This window comes from Dipodomys ordii, unplaced genomic scaffold, assembly GCF_000151885.1.
Source record: "Dipodomys ordii isolate 6190 unplaced genomic scaffold, Dord_2.0 Scaffold8, whole genome shotgun sequence".
NCBI classification, from domain to species: Eukaryota; Metazoa; Chordata; class Mammalia; order Rodentia; family Heteromyidae; genus Dipodomys; species Dipodomys ordii.
Window position 1 is genome coordinate 18,115,050 of NW_012267224.1, and position 26,625 is coordinate 18,141,674.

General features: G+C 45.1%; 1 protein-coding gene across 2 annotated transcripts in view; it reads left to right on the forward strand.

Moving 5' to 3' along the window:
• The first annotated feature begins 15 nt into the window (after window positions 1–15).
• Window positions 16–26,625, forward strand: part of Klf3 (Kruppel-like factor 3 (basic)) — a 31,723-nt gene continuing 5,113 nt past the window's right edge. The window contains exons 1-5 of one of the 2 annotated variants that reach the window (XM_013009055.1): window positions 16–134; window positions 13,723–13,820; window positions 19,661–20,150; window positions 21,032–21,185; window positions 25,124–25,284. In XM_013009055.1, coding sequence (XP_012864509.1) covers window positions 13,764–13,820; window positions 19,661–20,150; window positions 21,032–21,185; window positions 25,124–25,284 — 862 coding nt within the window. In that variant the 5' untranslated portion in view covers window positions 16–134; window positions 13,723–13,763. Of the gene's footprint in view, window positions 135–9,554; window positions 9,649–13,722; window positions 13,821–19,660; window positions 20,151–21,031; window positions 21,186–25,123; window positions 25,285–26,625 lie in introns of those variants that run through there. The other variant, XM_013009056.1, reaches the window with a different exon arrangement.

Below are 26,625 nucleotides of genomic sequence, written 5' to 3' on the forward strand. Positions count from 1 at the left end.
TTCTTGCCTCGTCCCCCGCGGCCGCCGCCGCCACCCGCGCTGGAGCGCTGACATCGCCGCCTCCGGGGGGCTCACGGCGGCCGAGACCCGGCCTTCCTTTCCCGTGGGCAGCGCTCGGCGCCGCGCGTTGCAAAGTAAGACTCCCCCCGCCCGCACCTTTCCTCCTCGCCCTGGCTTTGGCGCCCCCCTCCCCCTGACCCTTGGCCAGGCTTCGTTTTCCCACCCGTGAAGAAGAGGCGCCGGAGGAATGGGGTCGGGGCGCCGCGGGGGCGCCTGCGGGGCTTGGGGAAAGTGCAGCGGCTCCTTGCAGCCGGGGGTCGGGGGGGGCGGAGGAAGGCGAGGGGGAGGGAAGACCCCCCCCAACACACCCGGGTTCGCGGCCCGAAGTGAGAGATGGTGGGGAAGACACGGTGAGGATCCCGGGGTGCGGGGCGGGCGGGGGCTCACCTGTGTGGTCCCCCTCCCTCCGCCCGCCCGCCGGCTCGTGATTCCCTCCCGAGCCCCCGGAAAGCTCCGCGCCCTCCGCGTGCGGCCGCGTTGTATGGGGAAAGGTAGCGCCGAGACCGCGCGCTCCCGCTCCTCCCTCTCTCCCCCCCCCCAGCCCCCCTTCACCCCCACCCCGCTCCCGCGTCCTCCCCTCTCCGCCCTCCGCCTGCGCCCCTCGCCGCCCCCCAGCGCGCGCCCAGCCCTGCAAACTTGGAACAAGCTCCCGGGCCCTCGGGGAAGAAACTTGGGGCCCCCGGGACTCGGAGGAGCATCTCGCTCGCTCTGGATCCTGGAGGTCGGGAGCTGTCCGGGCGCCTGGCTCCTCCGGGCGCGGGGCAGGAGTGTGTGTAGGGAGAACCAGGAGGGTTTGCCGAGCCCTCCCGGGGCCAGCAGAGAACCTGCCGCAGTGCCTGGAGCCAGGATTACAGCGTGGCTGGTGGCAGGGAGCGCCCGGGGCGAATGACTGCCTGCGGCGGTTAGGGACTAGAGCTTGGGAGGGTTTGGAGGGCTGGTGGGTCGCCGGATCAGAAACCTGGGGATCTACCTACAAGTTCTGAGGAACAGGGTACATCTTGCTGATGGGAAGGATAAGACCTCCTGGATCTGTCCTGGCTGAGTCCTTGGCAGATAGCAGGGAGAAAGTCTTGGCTGCTTTGAATTTTCCTGGATGGGCAATGTGAATGAGACTTACTCAAAACAAGTCAGGTTCAAAGGAAATTAGAAATTGCTCACCTTGTATTAAGCTAAAATAAACATTTTGCACCAAATCACTGAACTTTTTATTTTTTTAAAAAAATTTCCACTAACATTACCCAAGATACTTTAAATATGCAGATTATATTCTCACAAGAGTCTGGTGTATGAGGGCAAAAGTATGAAGTGGGAATCGGAGGTCATTTAGATTTAGTACTTTGTTATTCAGCAAAATCAAGTGGGGGCATAGGTTAGTTGTTCATTCGAGTTTTCTGTATGAATTTGAGGAGCATTTGTGTAAGAGAATTCCATCTGGATGATAATGTGTCCCACCCTGGGGGAAGTAAAAAAAAATCTTAACATTTTGCAAGCTTGTAGTATTGCTTAAAAAAAAAAGTCCTCGAGTGATTTTCTTGGATTGAAACGTGAGGTATGTTAGTTGACCTTAGGCTGTTAATAGAAACTTGAAATAGAATGTTTGATTAATTTATTCTCTCTGGAGGAACTAATTTTCCAGTTTCTAGTCAGTGAGGTTTGCTGCTGTTAGAAGAAAACAGCCTAATGTGCTGTTGGTTGAGTTCCGTAGAAAAGGACTTAGTGTAAAGAATATTTTGGCTTGCACCAATCCAAGTGTGAGAATAACAAAGAAAAAGTAGCTGCTTAGACCACAAAGCCTTGTCAGGTATAAACACCTTAGCTTTAGAGAAAGCTATTTTCCTGACTACAAAGTTTCTAAATTAAAACTCAATCTTGTTGCTATGGGCACTGCTGATGCTTTTTTTTAACCTTTAGTTCTGTTTCCACACCAATCTTTATACCTCTGATCATGAAAAGTCTGCATTAAACCATTCTAACAAACTAAAGAGAAATAACTTGACTGGGATTGCAAATGAACATTTACTACCTTAAAAATAACTGAAGAAAAAAATAGATATCTATTAAAACCTGACACTCTACAGACTAAGAGTTCAGGGCTCAGTGTGCCAGGGACAGAATCCCCTTCTGAAGAAATAGGTGAGTTTCTGTGGGTGTGTGTACCTACAGAGGCTTCTGCCTTGCATTTGAAAAAAGCCCAAGGATTTCTGCTCACTCGATGCCTGCCTTGGATTTTAGCTCTGTAAACTGTGACTATGGCAAGCTTCAAATTGGTCCAGTTTAAGTTATGTGGGGTAACTCGGTTGTAATCTGAAGTCTTAACGTCAGTGCTTTATCCTGATTTTCTTCATGATGCATTGAAACTGAATGGTAATCATTACCCTAACCTAGCATTTGGTCAGGGTTGGGTACTCGCCGTTGGGATAGAGCAGAAAGGAACAAAAGAAACCAGAAAGGCTGGTGTTGATTTGAAGGGTCTCTGCAGCCTGAATATGATAAAAATCACACGTGCACTTACCATGTTTACTGTATGTGGCAGCTCTTATTTGTAAATAGGGCAGGTCCTCTGCATAAAGCTGGTGTTATTATTCACACCCATAGAACAAACACCTCCACCCCCCTGTTGTTGTCTTAAAAAACTCCAGCTGCTCATGAATATAGGGTCAGGGAGGGCCGGCTAAATGTTTCTCTGTGCTTTCTCTCCAGCACAGCCAGCAGAGCTGTTTCCTGTTCTTTGTTTCAAGGCTGGGGTTTGCGTCATACATTCCAAGTGGCATATGTGTGCTCTTTCCTGTTTCAGGCTGTTTTCTGGTAGATCAGTAGCCTGGACCAGGCCACGGTCCCTGCCCCTCTACTCTGGATCCCCACCCAGGGAGTTATCTTGTCTCTACACTGAGCAATTGCCTAAGATGCTTGTGTTATGTCATAATGAGAAGTCAGTTAACCTTTTTACATACAGCCTTTGCTCCTGAGTTTAGATGGGCAAATCAATACCTTTTACTTTTTTTTTTCCAACATTTTGATTGTGGATTTTAAGGAATTTATGTTGTGTCTAGTGGCAAAGAAAACTGAAGGAGTTTGCTTTTTGTTTGTGTTTGCAGTCCTCATGTGAAGGTGGGTAAGGTGTTGCAGATAGGCGTTTTGCCCTGAAGCTCTCAATTTTGGATCAGTATTAACATCCTACAGTAGACAAGAAAGCTGTGACCATTCTGTCCACTTCCATACTGGCTGCCCAAGGCATGCTGGGATGCAGGGGGGCTGGGGGGGGGATGTCTACACAGCTTGATGACCTGGGTTGAAGAAACTAATGTTAGGAAGAAATCTTTAGGCAAATTATTTAGGCAAACGTACGTGTGTGTATGTGTGTGTGTGTGTGTGTGTGTGTGTGAGTGAGTGTGTGTGTGTGTGTGTGTAAGAATTTTAAGAATAAAAAGCTTAAGGAAAAGGAGAACAGGTAATAAGATTCATTTAATGATAGGGTGTTTTTAAGTTTATATTTTGAAAATAGAAGAAAAACACTTTCAATGGCAAACTTGTCATGTCCCAATTTTTAAAATGTCCCCTTGATGGGTTAACTTTAAAACATACAGGAGCCTTATTTTTCTCTTGATTCTTCAGAAACTGAATTTTAAGGAAATGGTTGGCAAAAAAAATTTTAAGGGGGGAGGGAATTATCTTTTTAAAACTTTAGAATTTTTTTTGGGGGGTGTCCGGTCGTGGGGCCTGAACTCTGGGCCTGGGCGCTGTCCCTCAGCTCTTCAGTTCAAGGCTAGTGCTCTACCACTTGAACCACAGCGCCACTTCCGGCTTTTTTCTGTTTGCTTATGTGGTGCTGAGAAATCGAACCCAGGGCCTCAGGCATGCAAGGCAAGCGCTCTACCACTGAGCCACCTTCCTAGTCCAACTTTAGGATTTTCTGTAAAATTTAAAGGATGGTCTACAATGTCCCCTGATGGAATTCAAACATTTGCTGAGACATTAGATTCTGAACTCTCAAATATGGACAGACAGGGATTTAGTTGGGAAGATTTCATCCCACATTTTTGCATTATATATAAAATGAAGGCATAAAATTTGTTAAAGTGAGTAGAACCAAATAGTTGGCCACTGATAAACTTTTCTTGAAAAATAATGGAAGTAATCAGGCACCAGTGGCTCTCGCCAATAATGCAACTCAGGTTTGAGATCCGAGGATCATGGTTCAAAATCAGCCCAATTAGAAAAGTCCATGATGCTCTTATCTCCACCAACAAAGAGCTGGAAGTAGAGCTGTGGCTCAAGTGATAAGAGTGCAGTCTTGGGTGAAGAAGCAAGCAACAGTGCCCAGGTCCTGAGTTCAAGCTCTACTGCTGGAGTGTGTGTATGCATGCATGCATGCGTGTGCGCACGCGTGCACACACACACATACATATACACGCGAGTCTCCAGAATGTTTCAGCAAGAAATGTTTCTTTCCTCCTTGGGAAAAGCAACATGAAATGTTAAGCTAACTAGTAGAGCAAGGAGCCTTTACCCTGAAACTCATAAATAACCCAAATCGAAGCAGGTTTTTGGATTTAGTTCCAAAGTTGGTGATCCAACTAGATTTGGTAGACAGAATCATGTGGCTTTCCCATTTTAGTGGAGATGGGAGAGAGAGATGGTTAATAGAACTGATTAAGGTTTAATATATCAAAAAAAATTCTCGAGCTTTTAAATTGTGTGCTAAATAGTTGAGGGAAATTATACTGATGGTTACTGCAATTCTTTAAAAATGAGAATAAAACTTTTATCTCTGGACCATGTAAGTCATTATTCCTAAGTTAATTGCATTGTCTCCATCTTCTCTTTGGATTTTTTGCCTTCCTAATATTTCTCAATATACTCTTTTGCTATAAATGGCAGCTTTTGTAGACAACATTTCTTGCTGTTTTTATACCCAGTTGCATTGAAGAAAAAATAAACATAAGCAACTTTGGCCTTTCAATACTAGGAATTATCTTGGAAGTTTAAGCTTTCATACAGGCCTCATTTGTCATTGGTTCTAGCTTTATTAAAACAAACAACCTAAAGTCTTAAAACACTTGATACCTCACTTGCTAATACACACTCTTCTGGTTTTAGATGTCTGTTGAAGTGACTTGGGATAGAATTGTGATGATGATGGTTTTCTATGTTATATTTTCAAGCTTGGCCTGTCTCTTCCTTGGGTGCAGACACCAACCCCCCACCCCCCAATCTTTAGTAGTCAGTCAGGCCTAGAGACAGGAAACCAGACAGAGTCTGCCTGATAAGGGAGAGCTTTGTCTAAAGGAGGTAGCCCTGGGCCCCCACCCCAAACTCTCCTTAAAGTTTAGCAGTAATAAAAGAGACACCACTGTAGATAGTTTCTGAAGTGAAACTAGAAATGTTTTCTCCAGGGTATGTCTACCCTTCACCTGGCCAGCCCCTCATTGGTTCAGGAATGTCACTATCTTGGATGGCACAAGGAAGAAATGATTTTCATGTTTTGTAGTTATCCCTTGGTCTGAGTGTTAGTATATAGTAAAGTTCTTTCTTTAGCTAAACTGACTCCTGGATGTTTGTGGAAACTCACTCCATTGTGTGGATGGGCTGAATCATAATCATTACCCCAGCTAATTATTAAGAATGAAGCAAGTTCCATGGCACTTGAGCCCAAGCATTCTGGTATCCTTGATCTCCAGGAATAGGGTGCCCCTTTCCAAAGGAACTTTTTTAACAGCCTAACTTAGCCTGGGACATTCTCAGGGAGATTGCCAATTTTTGAAAGGTTTGGGGACCCTGCCAGGCAAGGATGATCCACAGCTGGTCTCAACCCAGATCAGTACGATTTGGCCAAATCTAGAGAGAAGAGATGGAGTGAGGAGGGGTTAAGGTCAGAGTTTTCCAACCTGGGAATCAAGTAGAGGGTTTTCTCCTTTGGCCTGTGTGCCATTCTTTCAAAGAACTCCTGTTCTCGGAGTGTAATCACTGCAGTTTACTCCTTTATCTGCCTCCCAAAGTTTAGCTTTATACCCCAAAACTACTTGCATTAGTAAGATGAAGTTCCTCTTCTGCTTAGTTCTCTGAACAAAAGAACTCTCGCAAAGTTTCTCACTGAATTGAAGGTAGCTTCTCAGTCTAGCTTTGCTGGCCTCTGGACCAATCTTTCTTGTGGGACTCTTGCCATCCAATCATCCCAGGGCTCTTCTGACCCTGCATTTTATCCTAGCAATAGGAGAGGTGTCATTTGACATCCGTTTATTTATTCATCTCCCAACTATTTATTGAGAACCTACTCATTAGAGCTAATCTCAAATTATGTGCAATCGTTATTCGGAGTTATGCCACAGGATGGAGTAGGTCTGTAGTGATCTAACCTGAACAGGCATTTTGAAATCTTTAATTGTCCAATGGACCCACCCCAGGGCCCTGCTTAGCATAAGGGAGTGTGCATCCCACACCCTCTGTGCCTGGGGTGACCCCAGGATGGAGCATTGGCACCGAAAAGCAGGTCCCACCTCACGGGCTCAGAAGGAGGACAGAAACATCACTGGTCTGCAGCAGGACCACTTCTGTTCTTGGCTACAGCTCCAAGCAACAATGCACATTCAGGCGAGTCATTTCACCTCTGTTCCTCCATTTCCTCATTTCTAAAATGGGGACAAGGACCTGACCCTGCCACCTTTGTAGAGTTATTAGGAGGATTTCCGTATTTACTTCGATCAAGCTGCCAATTTTTTCTGAGCAGTTTTATGGACCAGTTGCAGGTGCATTGGCAAGGAAGAATAGCCTCATCTGGGGCCTGCAGAATGTGGGTTTTGATCTGGAATCCAAGCATGCTTGAAAAGGGAGTAGACAGGAGGGAGCGAGTTGAGAGGAGAGGGGTTAAAAACCGCTGCTGTTGGTTACTGTAACTGCATGCCTGTGGTCCATATTCCCCAGGGACCAGTCTGGGACTGGACTCTCCCTCCCACTAGTGATATGTGGGTATAATGTTTAGTCCTCATCGGACAATGCCTTGGGTTCAAATCCTGGCTCTCCTGCGTAGCAGCTGTTTGATCATGGCAGTTTGTTTCAGTCCAATGGGAAGGCAGTGCCCAGTGTCACAGGCCTTCAGTGACAATCCTCGAGCAGAACAGAACTTGTGCTCACCAGTCAAGAAGGTGGAGCTGACCAGCAGGAAATGTGACATCACTTAGTCCCCAGCTAGCACTGCTGTACAGAAGTGGCCTTTTAAAAAGCCTGCTGTCTCCACCCCGTCCTTTTCCCCTGGCAGTTGTCTCTTCCTTCTTCCCCTTTTTCCTCTTGTCTTGTATATCATCGTCACTATTTGAGGTGCTGGGGATTGAATCCAGGACCTGCCTGTGTGTGCTAGGCAAGTGAACTCCATCCTCTGTGTCCCCCTCCCCACCAAGTGGTGGGTAGTAACCGTGGATATTAATTCTGTGAGGACCTAGGCAGGCAAGGTGAAGGTCCGAGGCAGTCCCTCCTTTCAGAAAGATTTGCTCCCTAGGCTTCCTGGGAGGAGGAGGGACCCTCCACTGCACCCCCCACTGCTTGCCTAGGGCACTTCACGGTGCCATCAGAGGGAGAGATGGCAGTAGAATTCTGTGTGTGCTTTTTGGAGACTAGGTCTCTGAGGTCCTTAGGTCTGATTTTCAAAAATGTTTTCCTCTTCTCCTTTTTTTTTGGGGGGGGGGGTGCCTGTCAGGCCTCGAAGATCCCACTACTGGTGGTGATAAGGGGGATACTCCCTTTGGGGAACTAAAGCAGGCTCAGCATCTAGGTGAGCAGAGGTGGCCTGGGATCTCCCAGGGAGCAATCAGCTGGCGCCCTGGCTGGGGTGGGCAGGGCCTTGAGCTGGTCTTTGAAGAGTTAGGAGGATTTAGATAAGCCGGAAGGGGGGGCATTCCACACTGGTTGCCCAGCATCTGGGCCAAAAATGAACAAAGGCGCGGGCTGGAAAGCGGGAGGCAGGGCGGCCAGCACAAGGGGCGCTTGGCTGGTTAGAAGGGGGTTAGCTGGGCATGGCTGGTTGGAAAGGGGGCACAGACACCTGAATCCATCCCAAACCTTTAGGTCCCTTTGATGCTGTGTGAGCTTGAGTGGGGGAAAGAGCCAAAGGGGATCAGGCTGCTTTGGAGGGTCCAAGGGCATGGAGTTTGGGCAGCCAGAAAACGCAAGGAAAGCTCCCCAGGACACAGGCTGGAGGCCCGGGTGGCAATGGTAGAAATGGAAAGAAAAGGGATGAGGAAGGCCTCACCGCTGACCTTAGGTTGCCATGGTGAAAAAGCAGAAAATAAGGCAAACTGGAGGTGGGGAGGGGCTGAGGAGGGGCTGCCTTTAAGAGGCAGGAACACTGAAGAGGAGGAGGAGGAGGAGGAAGAGAAGGACTGAGGCTGTGGCCCTGGGCTTTTGCCTGGTTACAGATGCTTTTCTGTTTCTGCCTTGTTTACTTTTGAAGAGAGAGGGCAGTGTTAGCAGCCTAGGCTTTGCATTTAAAGGTCCAGAGATCTCCAGAATCAGCCTTGGGGGGAGCGGGGAGGGACTCATCAGGAGCAGAGGGGAGGAGGGAATGGCTCACTGCCACCCTGATGGCTTTCTTCTGGATATTTAGAAGGTTCTAGCCATCCTTGCTTAGGCTGGAATTTCCAGGAATGGCTGCTGCTGGAGCCGGGTCACTCCCCGCCCAGCCTCCCACGGCCTGCAGGGTGGGGCCCCCTGGGCCAAGGCCCTGCAGGGTGGAGTGGGGTGGGTCTCCAGTGATAGGGAGGGCACCCCAGGAAAGGAGAGGGGGATGAGAGGCCACGTGGCCTTCCCTGCAGCCTTTCTGGATTTGATTATATAACGCCTCCCTGTTCCCTGGGAGGGGCGGCTTAGGCGAGGCCTGGTGATCCGTGTACACAGCCGGATTAAACATTGTGGGTATTTTTTTCCCCCAATTTCTCTTGGGTTGCCTGCCCTTAAAATGAAAACAACAAAATTGTCACTGGACATTAAGAGAGGAAAACAAGTGTGTGATCTTGGTTGGGGAAATGACTGAGTTTGCTAAACATTTCTTTGAAGGAGGAGGTTGTGGATGGTCACTCACTCCCTAGATGCCCTTGAACTTGAGTTAACTCCAGCACACTGCGGCTTTGAGTTTCCCCACTCTTGCTCTGCTGGGCACCCCCAGTCTGGAAATGTGGGACAGGGGAGGGGGAGGGGGTGGCTTGGTGGTTACCTTTGCACCTGTCCTTACTATTTACATGCAGAATCAATTGCTTCACTTGGTCTTTCTGCAGTACAGGGTGTGGGCAGAATCTTATCTGAAGCCATGTCCTGTTTGGACAAGTTGGACTCGCCCTGGCAACTCTCCATGGGGTGGAGCAGATGGGTGGAGGCAGGAAAGTAAAATTGGGTGGCTTGTTCACCCGGGACAGGAGAGGGCAGAGCGCTTGCTCACTGGCTCATTAGATTTTCAGATGAAACAAAATAAGTAACTTCTACCATTTTACAAAACTCATGAGTGCAAAGTCATCTGAATTTATGAGGGGCAAAGATTAGGAAATATTCCGTGGAAGTTTTGGTTTTTTTTTTTTCCTTTCAAAGCCAACGAAAAGAAGACTTAAGGTAGGTGAATGGGTGGTGTGGCACATCCATGTAGGGGCACTCACCAAGCTCTCTTGAATAAAACCGTCTAGCTCTAAGACAGATGCCGGCTCATATGAGTGGCCTGTCCCCTCATGCGCCTGGCCAGAGAAAATGGTATTAAATAATGCTTGGCCTATCGGGAGCTTTTGAAGAGCTTGTAGAAAGAAGTGGGTAATGAAGAAGGAAGGTTTCTCAGAAGGAAGTTTAGCTACAGGGAGGTTGCTTGCCTGCCTGGACCCTACTTCTGGCCAAGAAACACACACACACACACACACAGGTTGTTTGGGGAGAAAAGGGTAAGGGAAGGGAAACACTTGGGAGAGGGGAAAAGTGCACTTGCTCATGGCTGCTGGCTTAATGGTGCTGTTCTCTGTACACCTGGCCCGGGTCTGCTAGGAAACAAAGGTTTGCTTTGAGGGATGCAGATAATTGGGAGCCATAGGGGTCAGGCTGACTTGGGAGAAGATAATACCAGGACCTTTTTAGAATCAAGAGTTAGGACATGAAGGGAGATCTGTCAGGCTAGGCTAGCCCTGCTTTAACCGAAAGGAGGGGGACTCTGCCCCCACTCTGTCTTTCTCTTTTTCCCCTCCCACCTCTTCTTTGACTCTGCAGCAGCTCATTGGTCCCCTTTCCCTCTGAAACAGCTGTGCTGTTGGGCCTCACAGACAGCTGGATAGAACTCAGAAGCAGAACTTTCCTGGAAGTCATGTATATGACTCGCCATGCTTTTAATGTATAATCACACTGTTCTGCATTTTCACAGAAATCTGACCCTTACTTTGACACCTAAAGTCAGAAGTGGAGGTGGGGGAGGGATGTAAGAGACATCCATTTCTTTATTGGAGAAAAAGCAAGTTTCATGGGCTATCCCAGCGAAAGAACATAGTACAGGTATAAGAAGCAATTCTGGCAGTGGTGATATTCTTATATTTTTATTCTTAAGCACCTCAGTAACTCAGAAGTTGTTTTTTCCTTTTCCCCCCTTCTAGCTCATTTTAAATGCTTTTTGTTATACTGAGATAAGTTAGCTCTAGAATGTTTCTAAGCTATATAGAGCTAAAGTGTAAATATATTTATGATTGGAAAATAGTACGAAAAAAATAGAACCCCCTTGAGACCTCTTCATCTCTGTGATATCGCACAAAAGTGGCCAACAGAATTCCTCAGCCTGGCTGAAACAGATACTGGTTTTTTAAAACTCTGAGATAAACTGGGATCTAAGGTCTGTGTCCTCATCGCTAATATCTGTTTTAGTGCGCCACCTACTGGTTCTACTGATTGCTTGCCAGAGTTGTGTAATCGATTTCTACAGCATTTGTGGTTTAAAATTCTTTTTAAATTACGATAAATATTCCCAGGGTATGGCGCTGCCCTCTGGTAACAAAAGCCATCAAGTTTATGGACCTTCATTCTTCCGGAACTTAAGGCTATTTTTCAGTTCTGTGAAAGGCATTTTGCTATTACAGATATTGCTCTCATTCTCTGATTCCAGAACTCATGAACAGTAACAAGTCTTTGATATGTTAGGACATAGATGATTTTTGAAGCTAAATAAAACATGATTAATGTTTGTGTTTGGTTCTCTTCCTGAATATTGAGATCCTTTCTACCTTTCATTTCCCCAACCTCCTTTCTTTCTTTCTTTCTTTTTTCCTTTTTTCTTTTTTTTCTTTTCTTGTGTGCCAGTCCTAGGACTTGAATTCAGGACCTGGGCCTTGTCCCTAAGCTTTTCTGCTCAAAGTTTGTCTACCATTTTAGCCACAGCTCTATTTCCAGTTCTTGGATGGTTAGTTGGAGATAAGAGTCTCGCAGACTTTCCTTCCTGGAGCTGGTTTTGAACCATGATCCTCAGATCTCAGCCTCCTGAGTAGTTAGGATTACAGGCATGAGCCATTGAAGCCCAGCTGGTTTTGCTTTTAATATCTGATTTAATCATCATAAAACCTTCAGAAGCAGGTAAGGTAGAGGCATCTGTGTGGCCCATGGCCAGTTGGTTACAGTCTGGAAAGTCTTAAGACCAAGGTTCAAGAGAATGACTGTGCTTTTATTTAGAAAGATTCACATCAAGATAACTTGAGTGGTTATCACAAATCTGTGAGAGCAAATTCAGTTTGTAGGAGTAGGAAGTGTTGGTGGGAGGCTGCGGTCTCGCTGGTCTGTGTAGGTCTCTGGCTGGAAGGTTATCTGACCAAATCTCCCAACTCTTGTTTATAATAAGCAGGAACTCTTACCTTTCTTGTTGATTGTCCCACACCAATCTGGGACTCAGTCCCTGTAGCCAAGGCTGTCAGTGCAGCTGCTAGGCTGGGAGTGCTTAGTAATCCGGAGATACAAAAGGGTTTTCATCCTTCCTTCTGAAATCATCCATTTTTCACTGTGTTGGATACAACACCATGGATTTGAGCAGCCTGGTATTGTGCTTGCAGATTATAATGCGGCCTGCTATATAGAGAAGTGTGATTTTGAAGTCAGGGCCTTCACGTTGAGCTGTGGATGAAATTCTCAGGAACCACATGGTACTCACAATACTTCCTGAAGGTACCTTAGCATAAGACATAGAAAACATACCCGGGAAGATTTGTATCTGGAAGCTGTGGGGGGAGGGGTTTTAGTACTGGAATACCAGAAACAATTAGGAGTAGGGACTTCAGCTTCATTAGGTAGAGCTCAGTCTAGAAGTTACAGCACTCTACGGAGCCTGGTTGATAAAAACTTTGCCTCAGGCCAAAACTCTGTTAACAAAATTGCAAAGTAAGTACCTGAAGCCAGTTGCTGAAGATCTGAACCTTGTTGAATACATGCCCTGAGGGGCGGCCGTGGACTCGCTGTTCATTGGAAATGAACTGGTGTGAGTCCACCAAGGGGGAGGACTCCGCCCATCTACTAGAGTAATTTTCTAAGAGCTGTGAAAACAAGTTAATAATCATATAAAAAGTGCTAGTGGAGGGACACTTCAAGAATAAGCATTTCTCAAAGTCATAAATATAAATTAAGGTGAAAAGAATTCAACCTCAGTTAAATTTAAAATGACCATTTTGAGACCAAAATGTTTTGGAAAAGCCGGGGTGTGGCTCAGTGGTAGAGTATGCTTAATGTGTCTCCCGCACCACCACTACCATGTGTGTATGTACATATGTATGTACATTGACACATGCATACATACATATATATGTGTGTGTATGCCTCTCACCCAAGAAGTCTTCAGAAAGTTTACCTTAAAAATTAAGGAAGGAGCGGTGTGTTGGTGGTTCATTCCAATAATTCTAGCTTCTCAGGAGGCTGAGATCTAAGTAGGGCAGTTTAAAGCCAGCCCAGGCAGGAAAGTCTGTGAGACTTTTATCTCCAGTTAGCCGGGTAAATAGATGAAAAATGAAAGTGTGGCTCAAAAGCACCAGCTTTGAGTAAAATAGCTCCAGCTCCAGTGCCCCCACGCCACACATGCGTGCACATACACGTACAACCTCCGTTATGAAGGAAATGCAGGAGGCTACAAGCACACAGATCTTTGCTGTTTGCAGTGGTGAAAATTTGGGACCAAGCTGTGTGTACAATAAACAGGGGGACGTTAAACCGATCTCTTCACACCTTGGCATGGCGACTTTGGTGTGGAATTCTAATTGAAAGACATTAAGGGAAATGAGTATACTGAAAAAAGGGGGTGTTAATGATATGGTGGCTTCTGTGTTTTCTTTTTGCTTGTCATCCATGTCTCCCCAGTTTCTCCATGATGAATGTAAGGGGAAACGCAGGGCGTTTAACCACCAGGTATAATGCTGCTTCTATCGAGTTGTACCACAATTTTGAGCAAGCTCTCTGGCCACAAGGGGCTGGACTGTACACACTGTACCAGAAATATCAGGGTTTATGTATTGGGGTTAGAAAATCATTTGGTTCTCAAGACCCTGACCAAGGTGCCTGGTTTTAATTCTATAATCTGGCATCTTTTGTAGGTAAGGGAAACAGTTCTGGAAAGGACAGGATATTCGTGTTTGCTAATTCATACCTCATGTGGCCTCAGGACTTAGATGGACACCTTGTTTTGTTTTCTAGGCCACAACCACCAGAGCACCCTAGAAGGCTTACCGAAAAGAATGCTCATGTTTGATCCAGTCCCTGTCAAGCAGGAGGCCTTGGACCCTGTCTCGGTGGTAAGTCCTCCAAAATTGAAACCCTTTAGTGACAACATTGTGTGTTGTGTTGGGCTCTGAAGTTCCCTTGTTATTTGACTTTTTTGAAGTCCAGGTAATAAACGAATGCTGTGTATCTACCCTCCCAGCAACTGCATTGTCCCTTGACCAATGAAACCCAGGCTTTCCCACACCCCCAAGACACAATCAGCTGAGAACTCAGACCTCAGGGAACTCTGGCTGGCCATGACTGAAGTAGATGTGCAGAATACTTCCATCCGTTTGTTCTTTTTCTTTTTTTTCCCCTTTTTGTCTGGGCCTGAATAAAGGGATTTGCTTCAAAACTATTAACATCTACCAGGGGTTGTGAGTAAATAAGGAGAAGCTGAGGAGTGACAGAACTTGGCTGTGAAGACAGTCTCCTTTTGCCTGGAGTTGGAAGGTGCCATGCTCATTTTCCTTTTCAACAACCTCGGTGCTAAGCTGAGCCCCCCTGAGCTGGGCTTCTAGGTGCAGTTGGGCCACCAAGGACCTAGTAATGACCCAGGTGTTCGTGTGGGCCCAGCACCAGTGCCCGGAGGAAGGACTAGTGTCAAACAAGTGTCTGGCCTCCAAGCAGGCTGGGTGAGGATGTGAGGGCATCTGGCTTATAATACCGAATAACAACAAGCCCTGTTCTCTCTTGCGTCTTTCTTCCATGGAACTGGAAAATACTCACCAGGGGAATGACTGGGCCTGGGCTTTGGATCTGAAGGTTAGGGATGACACATTTGCAAACTTAGGTCATTCATACACTTTGGCTGCAGAGGTTCTTGCCAAAAAAAGACTTGGGGGGTTACTCAGAGGCCGTTGGACTGAGTTGCCATAGATGTGGCTGAGCCCGTGAAGTTCCGACCAGCGTGTCTGTAAGGAAAGGTTAAATCAGAGTTGTCTTTCAGCAAGTAACACGTACATTATTATGGCAGGATCACTGGATAAAGCGCATATCTGCATTTGAGAGTAGCTTAGCGAGGCATATTAATCAAAAAACTAGATTTCCTTCTCATGTCAACCCCAAGATGGCATTCTTCCACCCCTTTCTTCCCAACTATTGCCTGATCATCTTGGAGGAAAACGAAGGTTTTTTTGTTGTTGTGTTTGTTTGTTTGTTTTAAATCCCCAATTACATCTTTGAAATGTGAATAGGTTTTCAGTACCAGAGAATATAATGAATTTTATGAAGGGTGCAGAGCCATGGATGACGCATTTCACTCTGCACTCTGCTTCCAGTGCATTTAATCAAGCATGAAGAGAGAGCTCAAGAGCCTAATTTCAAGCTAAAATGCAGATCCCCATTACTAAATTGGTATGAAATAATTAAGTGCACAGAAATGCACTTAGCTGCAAAGAATAGGAAGTAAGAGGAACTGGAAGTAACCTAAACTTGTAATGTTGTTAGCTGGAGTGATACATGAAATTAAAATGACGGAGAAGAGTTGTTGAGGTCCATGATTTCTTTGCTCCCTCTCTCCCTTCGATGACGCTTACCAAATTTGATTGGATAATTTCACCAAAAGTTAATGCCAGCCCTTTTGAGGGAAAGCCATTTTTCTCTTAGCTCAGTGAAACCTTAGTTAACTGAAACATTTGAGGAATAGGGAATTGTAATTGTAATTTTTTTTTTTACTTTTTAAAAAAATTACAGAGTTTTGGTTTTCAGTCTTAAGTCTTCAAATTTTGTCTTCCTTATTCATAGGCAAAGTATGTTGAATCTAATATATTGCTCTTTTCAATGTCACTCTGACTATTCAGAGGGCACAAGAAGCTGGGGTGTGAACACTGAGCCTTAAGCTTGTGTTTTATTTATCACTTGGGCCACATCCACATCTCTTTTTGCTGTAGTTACTTTTTTTGCCCGTGGTCTGGGACAGTGATCCCCCTATGTCTGCTTCCTGCATAGCTGGGATTACAGGCTTGTACCACCACACCCAGCCATATGAGACTTTTTTTTTAATCCCACACATAAATATACTGATGACAGCTTTTCCCTACCCACTTTTTAAAAGGAGAGAGCCCAGCAGATAGCCTTCGTAGTTTGTATTTTGTCATAGCTCAGAGAAAGTGAGGAAATGCCATTTATCCATTACTAAAATATAAGCCTTCATACTTCACTCTGTCAAACCCTGAGGGATGAGAGAAGACTCTCCCACCAGGCTGTGCCCCGGAGCCTGGCTATGCATCCTCCCCACCCTCCCTGAAACTTCCTGCCATAAGGTTATAAATTATGAAATGGCTTGTATGTAAAGTGGTTTTACCTGTTCTTAAAAAAGCCTGAAAATATAAAAGGATTGGATTTAGGATGTCAGAAAACAAATTGTAAAACAACCCAAAAATCCTCCAGGATTTTAGAAAATGTCCTTTCTATTCCTATGTATCGAAGATTGGCTTTTGGGAGAAAGCCTTTGTTTTTATTTTTTTGTGGATCTTGTTATCTAAAGGACCTGTGAAAGAGAAATACTTAAAATAGTCATTTCCTCTGGAAACCCCTAACAGCTTCTCAGGGTTTCTCAGGGCCAGGTGTTTTTGTTTGCTGGGAGGGGCCTGGGCACTGACTTCCTGTTCCTGGGGCCCCTTGGGTCTGAGGATTCTAGAGTCTCCAGTTCTTTGTAGCTCCTTTTTTTTCCTTTTAATGAGTAGTCAAGTAGAGACTTCCCAAGTTAGTCACCCCACCCACTTAAGCAGTGTCTTGTTTTGGTACCGTCTCCAAAATCCTTCCTAAGGTAATGAGAAACTATGGAAATTCTTACTTTAGTATGAGAGTTTATACACCTTAGAAATTACCCAAATCTCTAGTCTTTTTCCTCATCACTTTTCAAGATGTAGAAGATATATTTCTAGCCTGCTCCAGAGTGCAGCCATGTTGAGAACTTGTGAGGCATTCATTGAGGGTTTACTGAGCACCTCTGCCATCTCCTCCCTCACCACCCCCATTCCAATGAGAAGCACCTACTGGGGGGGGGGGGCAGGGAAAGATGCACATCTCATATATACTCACAACAGAAAGAATGAAGTTTCCTAAATAAAATTCCCATGGTAGGGCAGGTAAACCCTTACTAGTGTCCTGTCTTGGACACTGTGCTTTTATTTTGCCGGTTCTGGTGCTTGAACTTGGAATCTGAATGCTGTCCCAGAACTTTATGCTCAAGACTAGCACTCTACCACTTTGAGCCACAGCTCCATCTCTGACTTTTTGGTAGTTGCCTAGAGAGAAGAGTCTCATGGACTTTCCTGCCCGGAGCTACTTTGAACCTAGAACCTCAGATCTCAGCCACCTCGGTAGCTAGGATTACAGATGTGAGCCACCAGGGCCCGGCCTGTGCTTTGTTCCAGAGCATGAGGGCATTGGCTGTTCCATCCATGACTAGAGAAGACTCTTTATCAACTCTTGCCTCTGATTTGGACTTAGAGCTTATTTGCATTTTCTATTGGAAATAGAAATTGCTCACCCAACCAACACACACACACACACATAAATGCTCACACAGACACGGATCCTGGTACCCTTTCACACTGTGGAGTACCAAATTGTTGCCAGCCATTGCAGTGGCTTGTGTGCTCTGCCCAAATAAATAATGCCCCTTCAAGGAGGTTCTGGAATTCACCAGTATGCTAGTTGGAAGGACATTTCTACACCCTGTAATGTGGCGCTTAGTTTGGAAACAGCTAATTACACACTCCCAATTGGGTATCTGTCCAAATGTATCTCCCTGTGCTTCACTGGATACCTTAATAAATATATACCCTTCCAGGGGCTGGGAAGGTGGCTCAGTGGTAGAGTGCTTGCCTTGCATGCACGAGGCCCTGGATTCAATTTCCCAGCACCACATAAGCAAAAAGAAAAAAGAGCTGGAAGTGGTGCTGTGGCTCAAGTGGTAGAGCGCTAGCCTTCAGCTGAAGAGCTGAGGGACAGAGCCCAGGCCCAGAGTTCAGGCCCCACGACCGGACCCCAAAAATAACTAAATATAATACCCTTCCAATATAGGGGAGTTTTCATTTAAGAGCCAGCTATCATCTAAGTAAACTATGCATCACGTGTGTAAGACTTAGCTTATGTGTGCCTTTTTTCCCCCTGATGGCATAAGAAAAGAGTATATTATTAAATTTGCAAATCTAGGTTCTGAATTCCTACTTGCTTTAAACTCTGGCCACAGATACAAAAATCTGGCCATGAATGACAGCAATGAAAGTATGTCCTCATTTTGCCCTCTGTTTAACTGCCAGTTACCATTGGCCTTAAAATCTAGGTCATGAGAGGCCTAGAAGAATAGGGATGACAATGAGGGAGAGGTTACCTCTTGGAGAATCAGAACAAGGCTGCCTCCTATTTGCTAGTTCCAGAACTTCTGCTCTTCCCTCCCTCATGTTCCTAAGGCCATGATGCGCAGGTGACTCTGAGCACACACAGACACTGCCCACAGTGTTATTTCTTATATAAGGGACAGAAGGGGACTCAGGACAGCCCTGTGGGTCAAGTATTATGTTAAGCTCATTACATTCGTTATCTCATTTCATCTAGCTGTCATTTTAACCTCCTAGCCTTCCAGGTGGGTATTCGGGACCATGCTGACACGTTTACACCCCAGCCTCAAGTACTTGCACTTAGAATATATAGCTTCTTTTCTTGCCCTTTGTAGAATTCCTTTTTAAAAAACATAAAACAATTCTTTAAAGGAGCTTTGTATCACTACTGGTTTTTTTCTTCTCAAAAACAAAAGACTTTTTCCTTCAACATACTCAAATAAACATACTTAGTTTAAAGTAATGTGTGTTCGGAGTAAGCTTGGGGTATCCCAACAAGATGTAGTTGAGCTGTGTGAGTCACTGACTGTTCTTGCTTGGAGGTTATATAGATTACAGGGATCTGGATTTTAAAAGATGGAGGAAATCAAAGCACATGAGTTTTTTGGCTAAGGAGCCTGTGTGGAAGCTAGATAAAAGTTGAAGAAAAGTATCCCTACGTGGTTGCCTACTCTGAGGCTCTATAGCCCTGCGATAGAGATTAAGCATGTGGAATGTAAGAGCAGACGATCTGGATGCATAGCCAGATGGAGATTCAGCCCTTCAGACCCAGAGAGAAAAGGGTGTGATCCAGAAGCAGTCGCAGGCAAGTCCCCTGATGCCTCAGAATTACTGTGATACATGAGAGTGGCCACCCTGGGAAGCCAGGGAGGCTCAGAAATGAAAAGTGCATCCGTGCAGTATCCATTGGCATTGCCTCCAAATCATAAAAGTTGGGGCCTTCTGGACATAGGCAAACCAGTTTGACTGGCACTGGTTTGTCTGAAAGCAGACTCGGCGGCAGGAATGGATGGCCAACATAAATTCATCTAAAACATACCATGTAGCCCATTTACCTTCTTTATCCACAAGCCTTTATCTGTCCTGCCTGGGTTAAAGATGCTAATGTTAGAGAACTCTTCCTACCAGTCAAAATCTTGTTAGTTAGAAAGGCAGCCAGGCTGCTGTGACTTGGCCGGTGCCTAGTGATATCTGAACAAGGACTCTTACTGGTAAAGCCACAGCCCTGTAACATAACTCGCTTGAAACTTTTCCAGGTCCCAACCTTTATGTTGGACATGGAAATTATAGAGTGGGGGTTTTAGATTTTCCCTGTGACCCAAGAACCAAGATTCCCCTTAATTCTAATGGTTCCTGGATCATCTCTCTCATGGCCTTTTGGGGGATAAAATATCTTTCTAAATCCAAACTGATTTTGAAAGCCCGTGTAATTAAAAGTTTCTATTTTTTGTCTCGGTTCATGTTTTGAGGAAATGCATTTCTCATTTGGTCATTCCTCCCTTTCTCTTTTTCCTTTCCAATAGTCCTACCCATCTAATTACATGGAGTCCATAAAGCCCAACAAATACGGGGTCATTTACTCCACGCCGCTACCGGACAAGTTCTTCCAGACCCCAGAAGGCCTGACGACACATGGAATACAGGTGGAGCCGGTGGACCTCACCGTGAACAAGCGGGGTTCACCTCCCTCCGCGGGAAGTTCTCCTTCCTCGCTGAAGTTCCCATCCTCACACCGGAGAGCATCACCTGGGTTGAGCATGCCATCCTCCAGCCCACCCATTAAGAAATACTCACCTCCTTCTCCAGGTGTGCAGCCCTTCCCGGTGCCGCTCTCCATGCCGCCCGTGATGGCCGCGGCCCTCTCACGGCATGGGATCCGGAGCCCGGGCATCCTGCCTGTCATCCAGCCGGTCGTGGTCCAGCCTGTCCCCTTCATGTATACCAGCCACATCCAGCAGCCACTCATGGTCTCCTTGTCGGAGGAGATGGAAAATTCAAACAGTAGCATGCAAGGTAAATCCACACTCATGGCACTGACTTTCTTGTTGGGTTGGGTTTTGAAGTATGAATAATGGAAGAGATTCCAAAATGGCTACTACCTGGAGACAGTTACTTTTGTTGTGTCGTTTTCAACTTTAGAAAGAATCTTGACTTTGATTGTGATCCATCGATCGATTGATCTATTGGTTGATAGGATTGCGGTTGTCGGGGTGGGACCCAGGGCTTTGTGCTTATAAGCTCAGTCTGCTGAGCATGCTCAGTCTTCTGGCTCTGTGTTTTGATTTGGCAAATACCAACATGGTTTTGAGTACAAGAGGAATCTCGCAAATATCTTCTTGGGGTGGTCCTGGGGCCAAGCCCCTGGGCACTGGTTCTATCACTGGAGCCTCAGAGCCACTTCCAGCTTTTTCTGAGCAGTTTACGGGAGATAAGAGTCAGGTGGATTTTCCTGCCTGGGCTGGCTTTGAACTGCAATCCTCAGATCTCAGCCTCCTGAGCAGCTAGGATTACAGGTGTGAGCCATGAGTGCTTGACACTAATACTTTTTAATAATAACTAAGGGTTCTTAAAGGTCAACTTGCTTGCCAACTGGTCACAGGCAGAAGATCTTGGGGTTAAAAGAGAAACCAAATTTGTAAGGAAGAATCATTTCTTGTGTCTTAGAAGTCCAGGACATACTATGTTGGCCTCTAATTAGCCAAGTAGTGAGCTTGAGAAAAGTAACAAGCAGAAGAAAGGAGACTCCCTCACAGACTGGTTCTTGCTATAATCTTGCCAAAAGTGAGTACACATTCACTGTAATAGGTAGGAGCTGTATGATGAGCTTAATTTTAGAGCTAAAATCAGCACATTGCACATAGTGACTTTTCTGTTTGTTTTTTTTAAATTTTTAGTACCTGTCATCGAGTCCTATGAGAAGCCTATATTACAGAAAAAAATTAAAATAGAACCTGGGATGGAGCCACAGAGGACAGATTACTATCCTCCTGAAGAAATGTCACCCCCTTTAATGAACTCAGTGTCCCCCCCGCAAGCACTGTTGCAAGAGTAAGTATACTTAGTTGTCCCGGGCATTTGCACAGTAGAGTGTACCCGAGGACCTGGAACAGAAGATCTCCAAGTGTGTTACGTGCTGGGATGACTGGGACTGCCCCGCGGTAGATGGCAGCCACTGGGGGAGGGGAAAGGGGCAGGCCCACTACCTCTGGCCAAGATGGGAGAATCTCCACAAACAATGAGCTTTCTGTTGCACAGACAAATCTCTCAGCAGCGTTACGTCCACTTCAGTGAATTAGCCACCACTGATGTTCCATGTTGCACAGAGATCGTGGACTTTTTTGCGTCCTTCGGCTGGGCACATGTCGTTTTGCCACATACGAAGTGACACTGGTGTCTAGATGTGCCATGGAAGCTTGGATTGTATCACGTGCACCTACAGCTGTCACTTTACTGTCGCTGCGCCTGTGGTGCCGACTGTCTTTAATCAAAGTCTTCAGGCCAGTCACGTGGATGGTAACAGAAGGTTGCCCATGCAGAGCTCCAAAGTGCAGCCCTACAAGAACTCTTTATCCTTACTTATACCTGCCCTCCGTGTGGGCACCCTCCTGTAGAAGTGCCTTCTGGGAGACAGGTTATATTGCATCAGTCAGCACCCAAGCAGGTGCTGTGATGGGCTGGGGCCACGCATGTGGCTGGCCACTGTGGTTCTCCTAGTGGTGACACTGGAGGCTAGGCTTGCAGTAGGTGGGAAGATAGCCCTTGGATCCTGGCTCTGCATTCCACAATATGCTGCTGGCTTCCATCGTGCAATTGTAATGATTGTTGTAATCTCACGACATGTGATGTTCTAACCATTGGGTGCTGTGGCCACACCCCCACAGGGCCTCTCACCCAGCTCTTACCCCCATACCACCTTTTCTCAAGTTGAATAAAGGTTCTAGCCACCTTTCCACTTCATCTTCTCCACCTCTCTCCCTCACAAGTCAACACCGCTGAAGAATGTGGGAGTGAGAGTAAATAAAGAACTGAATTGGGTTGTTGTCACAGTCACACTGTAGCTGAGGGGACCTGAGTTTGATCTGCTTCTCCATGAGTGCTCACTCCTCCATCTTTTCTGTGGCTAACTGATTGCATCTGCTCATGCTCTCAGGCAAAAGGAAAAGCAGCATGGAGACTCCCAGTCAGACACTTCTTGCAGCTCTTGTGTTGATGAAGGGTGTCCACTGGCAACAGGATGTGCACTTGTGATTGTTTCTTTCCCGATGATGAACAAGATGCTCTGACACTAAAGAAAGCCTAGTTAGGAAGGGATCCCATTGACTGGAAAAGTATTTGCTTAGAATCTAGGTCGCTGTGAATGACAGTGTAAAGCATTACACAACAATATTGGAGGCAATATCCCATCCTCTGAATATCCTTACGAGAAAAGTGTTTTCTCTGTGTTTTAAGTAATGCTCCTTTGGTGATCTCATGCTTGGTGGCTTTTAATGCTTAATGAATAATGTGTTTATTTTAAGGCTGACCTAAAAAATGCACTTTACTTCTCAGAAAAATGCAACAGATTAGCCACAACGGGGACATGTGCTGTTTTAAGTCATTTTCTCAAGGATGTCATTAAGTACCAACTTGGAGTGGGCCTAGCAGCTTTATAGGAAACCAGCTATCCAGGAAGGAGCTTGACACTGCCAGGGCCATAGCAGCAAGGCCAGGCCAGTAGTCCTCACCTAGGAAACCTCCTACCCAGAGGCCGACTTTGAAGTACATTGGCTTGATCCTTTAGTTGAGTTTAGGAATATTATGCCAAGGTATATCAGGTGTCTTCTGTTGTGTATTTATGTGTGTGCAGCTGTATCTAGAACAAAAGGATCAGGTTTCCCTGTTTAGTGTGGGTATAGTAGCAGCAAACTTAGGAGTAGCAAGTTTAACTTAAGACACTGTCTGGGGATTTAATCTCTTGGTTATAATGATTCCAAATTATGTCTTTAAAAATGAAAAGTGAGATGACAAAACATGTGACAATCCCAAGACCCTTACCTCTAATGAGCCCCAGCCTGAGCCAACATCTTGATCTGTAGAAACAGGGCTGCTGCCTGGCCTCACCGTGTTGCTACCTTTCCAGGTAGATAGATGCTCATCTGAGTAGAGTCTCCCCAAAGTGGCTCTGAATCACTGCTCAAAAACTCCACATGAAAGTTTAACTGCTGCAGGGTGCCGGGTTCCAAATGGAAAGAGCATTTCTGAACCTTGAAAAATTACATAGTAATTTACCTCTCAACAAATAGTGCTCTCGGATGCTTTTCAGGTACTTGCCCTCAGTAACTGACAGAATGTTACCAGTTCCTGTAACCACTTAAGGTAACATTATCATTCTCCGTTTATAGAGCGGAAACTGAGGTACAGAGAGTTTAGTGTACCAGCCCCAGGATCACAGAGAAGATGTATACCAACCCAGGATTTAAAGTTGGAGCCCACAGATCTTTATATGTAGAAAATACACAGCTGGAAAAGGCAGTCATAATGACTGCACTGAAGTGATTAGATTCTCAGTCTACAACATTCAATAATTGGGAAAGATTTCTAGTCATACATATCCTTGTACCTCACCTACACACTGCTTCATGTTTACTTTTCTGAACATGCTGATAGATAAAACTGACAGTCAGTGCTAGATAAAACTGACAGTCAGTGCTAATAGTAAGAGTGTGACAAGTAAGTAAATTCACATAGCATAGGCTTACCTAGTATTTAGTTCCTTATTTCTTAGCATTGTCTGGAAAAAGTCACTAAGGATGTGTATTCATATTCTTAGCAAGACCCTTTCCCCCCTCCCCCCTCCCAACCAAGAAAAGTTTTCATTCCAGGGACTCCCTTTTGGTTATCAGAGCTAAGTTTTGTTTATTTATTGTTTTTACAAGCTTTACCCTCATCATTTTTTTTGTCTTTTTGTCAATCTTTTCTCCCCTACACATTTTTAGAAAACATACATAAAAATGGGGCCATCTTAGCAGCTATAGATTGAAAATGAAAGAGAAAGATGTCTTTCCAGAATAAGTTTGAGGTCACCTGCCCTACCAAGCGATTCATCGGGAAAGTGAATGACCAGTGGATTAGACGTTTTTAGTGATGCACGTTAATCAGGAGAAGCGTGAGAAAACGCTGCAGACATTTCCCAGCTTACCCCTTCATCTTTTTCTATCACCTCCCTTTCTGAGACGGTGTTTGTGTTAACCGTGCATAGCAGGACTGGTGTCCTCTGTGGCCTCCTACTAAACTGCTCTGCAGCTCTTCTTCATGCAGGAACAGTTTAATGGCAGTAAAAGTTTGTGTTCATGAAGACAAAAAAATGCCAACTTTTCTTTGGAAGAGCCAGCATTTGAAAACTAAATGTGAATTGGCAGTCTTTTTTTAAGAGACAAATGAAAGACTAGTTATGTGAAGGATAAAAAGATAGATTTACTCAACAATCTGGTCACCTGAGATGTAGGAATATGACCTTTTTCATTTTTTCTTAAAGAGTAATGAAAATCAGTACGGCCTGTGGGAATTGGAGTACTCTTCCACACTGCCTAGTACCACAAAATTGTCCAGACGGACCTACTTTTACTGTGGGAAAGCATCTGCCCAACACATGGCACCTCCCTCTAGCATAGCCCCGACCCCTTCTTGCTGTCATTACTTATCTCCATGTCTGTCTCCCCCTAGACTGTGAGCTCCTCGAGGGCAGGAACCCTGTTTTTATTCATCTTTGTGTCCCGGTGCCAAGCACAGTGCCTGGCTCATGGTAGGTGCTCACTACGTGTTTGTTGAATGGATATAGCAGTGCTTCTTGGGTTGATCAGCTAGTTTCTTTTTATTTTTTGGGGTTTTTGTATGTGTATGTGTGTGTGTGTGTGTTTGTTTTGCCTTATGTTGTGAATGCTTTCAGTAGACTGAAAAAAAGGAAGCCCCTTTGCTCAACATGTTCTATTTACCTTTGGCTTTCATAGGAATCACCCTTCAGTCATCGTGCAGCCTGGGAAGAGACCTTTACCTGTGGAATCCCCAGATACACAAAGGAAGCGAAGGATACATAGATGTGATTATGATGGGTGCAACAAAGTGTACACTAAGAGCTCCCACTTGAAAGCACACAGAAGAACACATACAGGTAGGAAAAGTGCCAAGCCTCACTTCATCTGTCCTAAGGAGTGCCACTATGGAATGCTGCAGTCACCAGTTCCAGCTTGAAAGAGTTATTAGATATTAAACATCTGTAATCTCAAAATCCAAAGTGCTCTGACATATGAGTCATTTTTCTTTTTTGTAGCATCAGTTAGTTGGATGTGGGATTTATTTCATTTTGACACACCCAGATACATGTTACATATGCACCTTGATTGGACTCACCCTTGTGAAACTTCTTGACTACTAACATGACAGTAAGAAGGCTTTGGATTTGAGATTTCCAGATTAGGGACTAGTGAACATCTGTGTAGGTAGCCCCAAATGTGAAAAACTCTGAGACCTAAAACAACACTCCTGGTTCCAAGCATTTGCATAGGAGTACTCAACTGTGTAACAAAACTGTGTAACTGTGGTGGTCTACGGATGTCTCTGAGTCATCAAGTTTTGATAAGGGTTTGCCTTTGTCATAAGAAAAGGTTTAGGTCCCTCAGTTTAGGCCCCTTGTAGTTCTGTCCTCTAGGAAGGGAGGAGGAAGGGACAGCACCTCTGTTATAAACAACAGTTCTTACATAGAGCAAATAAGTGCAATTCAAATAGAAGAAAAGTGAATACACTTGGGTAATGTCTATCTTATATAAGATTGAAAGAACTCCTGTTTCATTGTATGCCGTATTTATTCCAGAAAGTCTTCCTTAATTGGTATTGAATATAGGGTGGAGCAGTCAGGTCATCTAGACATTGTCACATAGGTAGAGAAAAACGCATAATTGATTGTTCCCAGTGCTCCTTCATGCTTCCATAGGAAATCCTACAGTAATGTTGCAAATGGCCTGATGCAGTCAGTATTGATGATTAATGCATACAGACAGGCTCATCTTATCCTCAAAACTTTCAATGTGAAATCGTTGTTTAACAGCCATTCACCTGTGTGTGATTTTCCCGAATTCAGAATGTAGATCCTTTTTCTGAGTCTGGTATCACTAGAGAGAAGGAAGGGGAAGTACCTGGCCACATAGAAAATAAATTCTTTCAGTCATCACAGGGAGGAAGCCGAGGAAGCTGAGGAGGATACCAACAATATAGCAAGCCAGTCAATCAAAGCATCCTTGGAGCACTCAAGAGTCAAAGGTTTCCACGTCACAACCTAAAATTAAAGACATCAAATATTTGGATGACAGTTCAGATACAATAAAAAGATAACTGTTGTATATAATCTGTACAACCAAGCAAATCATGCAAATCCAAGTAAATTGCTTAATTAATTAATTGGTTTGTAATGAAAAAGGAATATTAAGCAGGAACTTGTGACACCCATTACCTACGA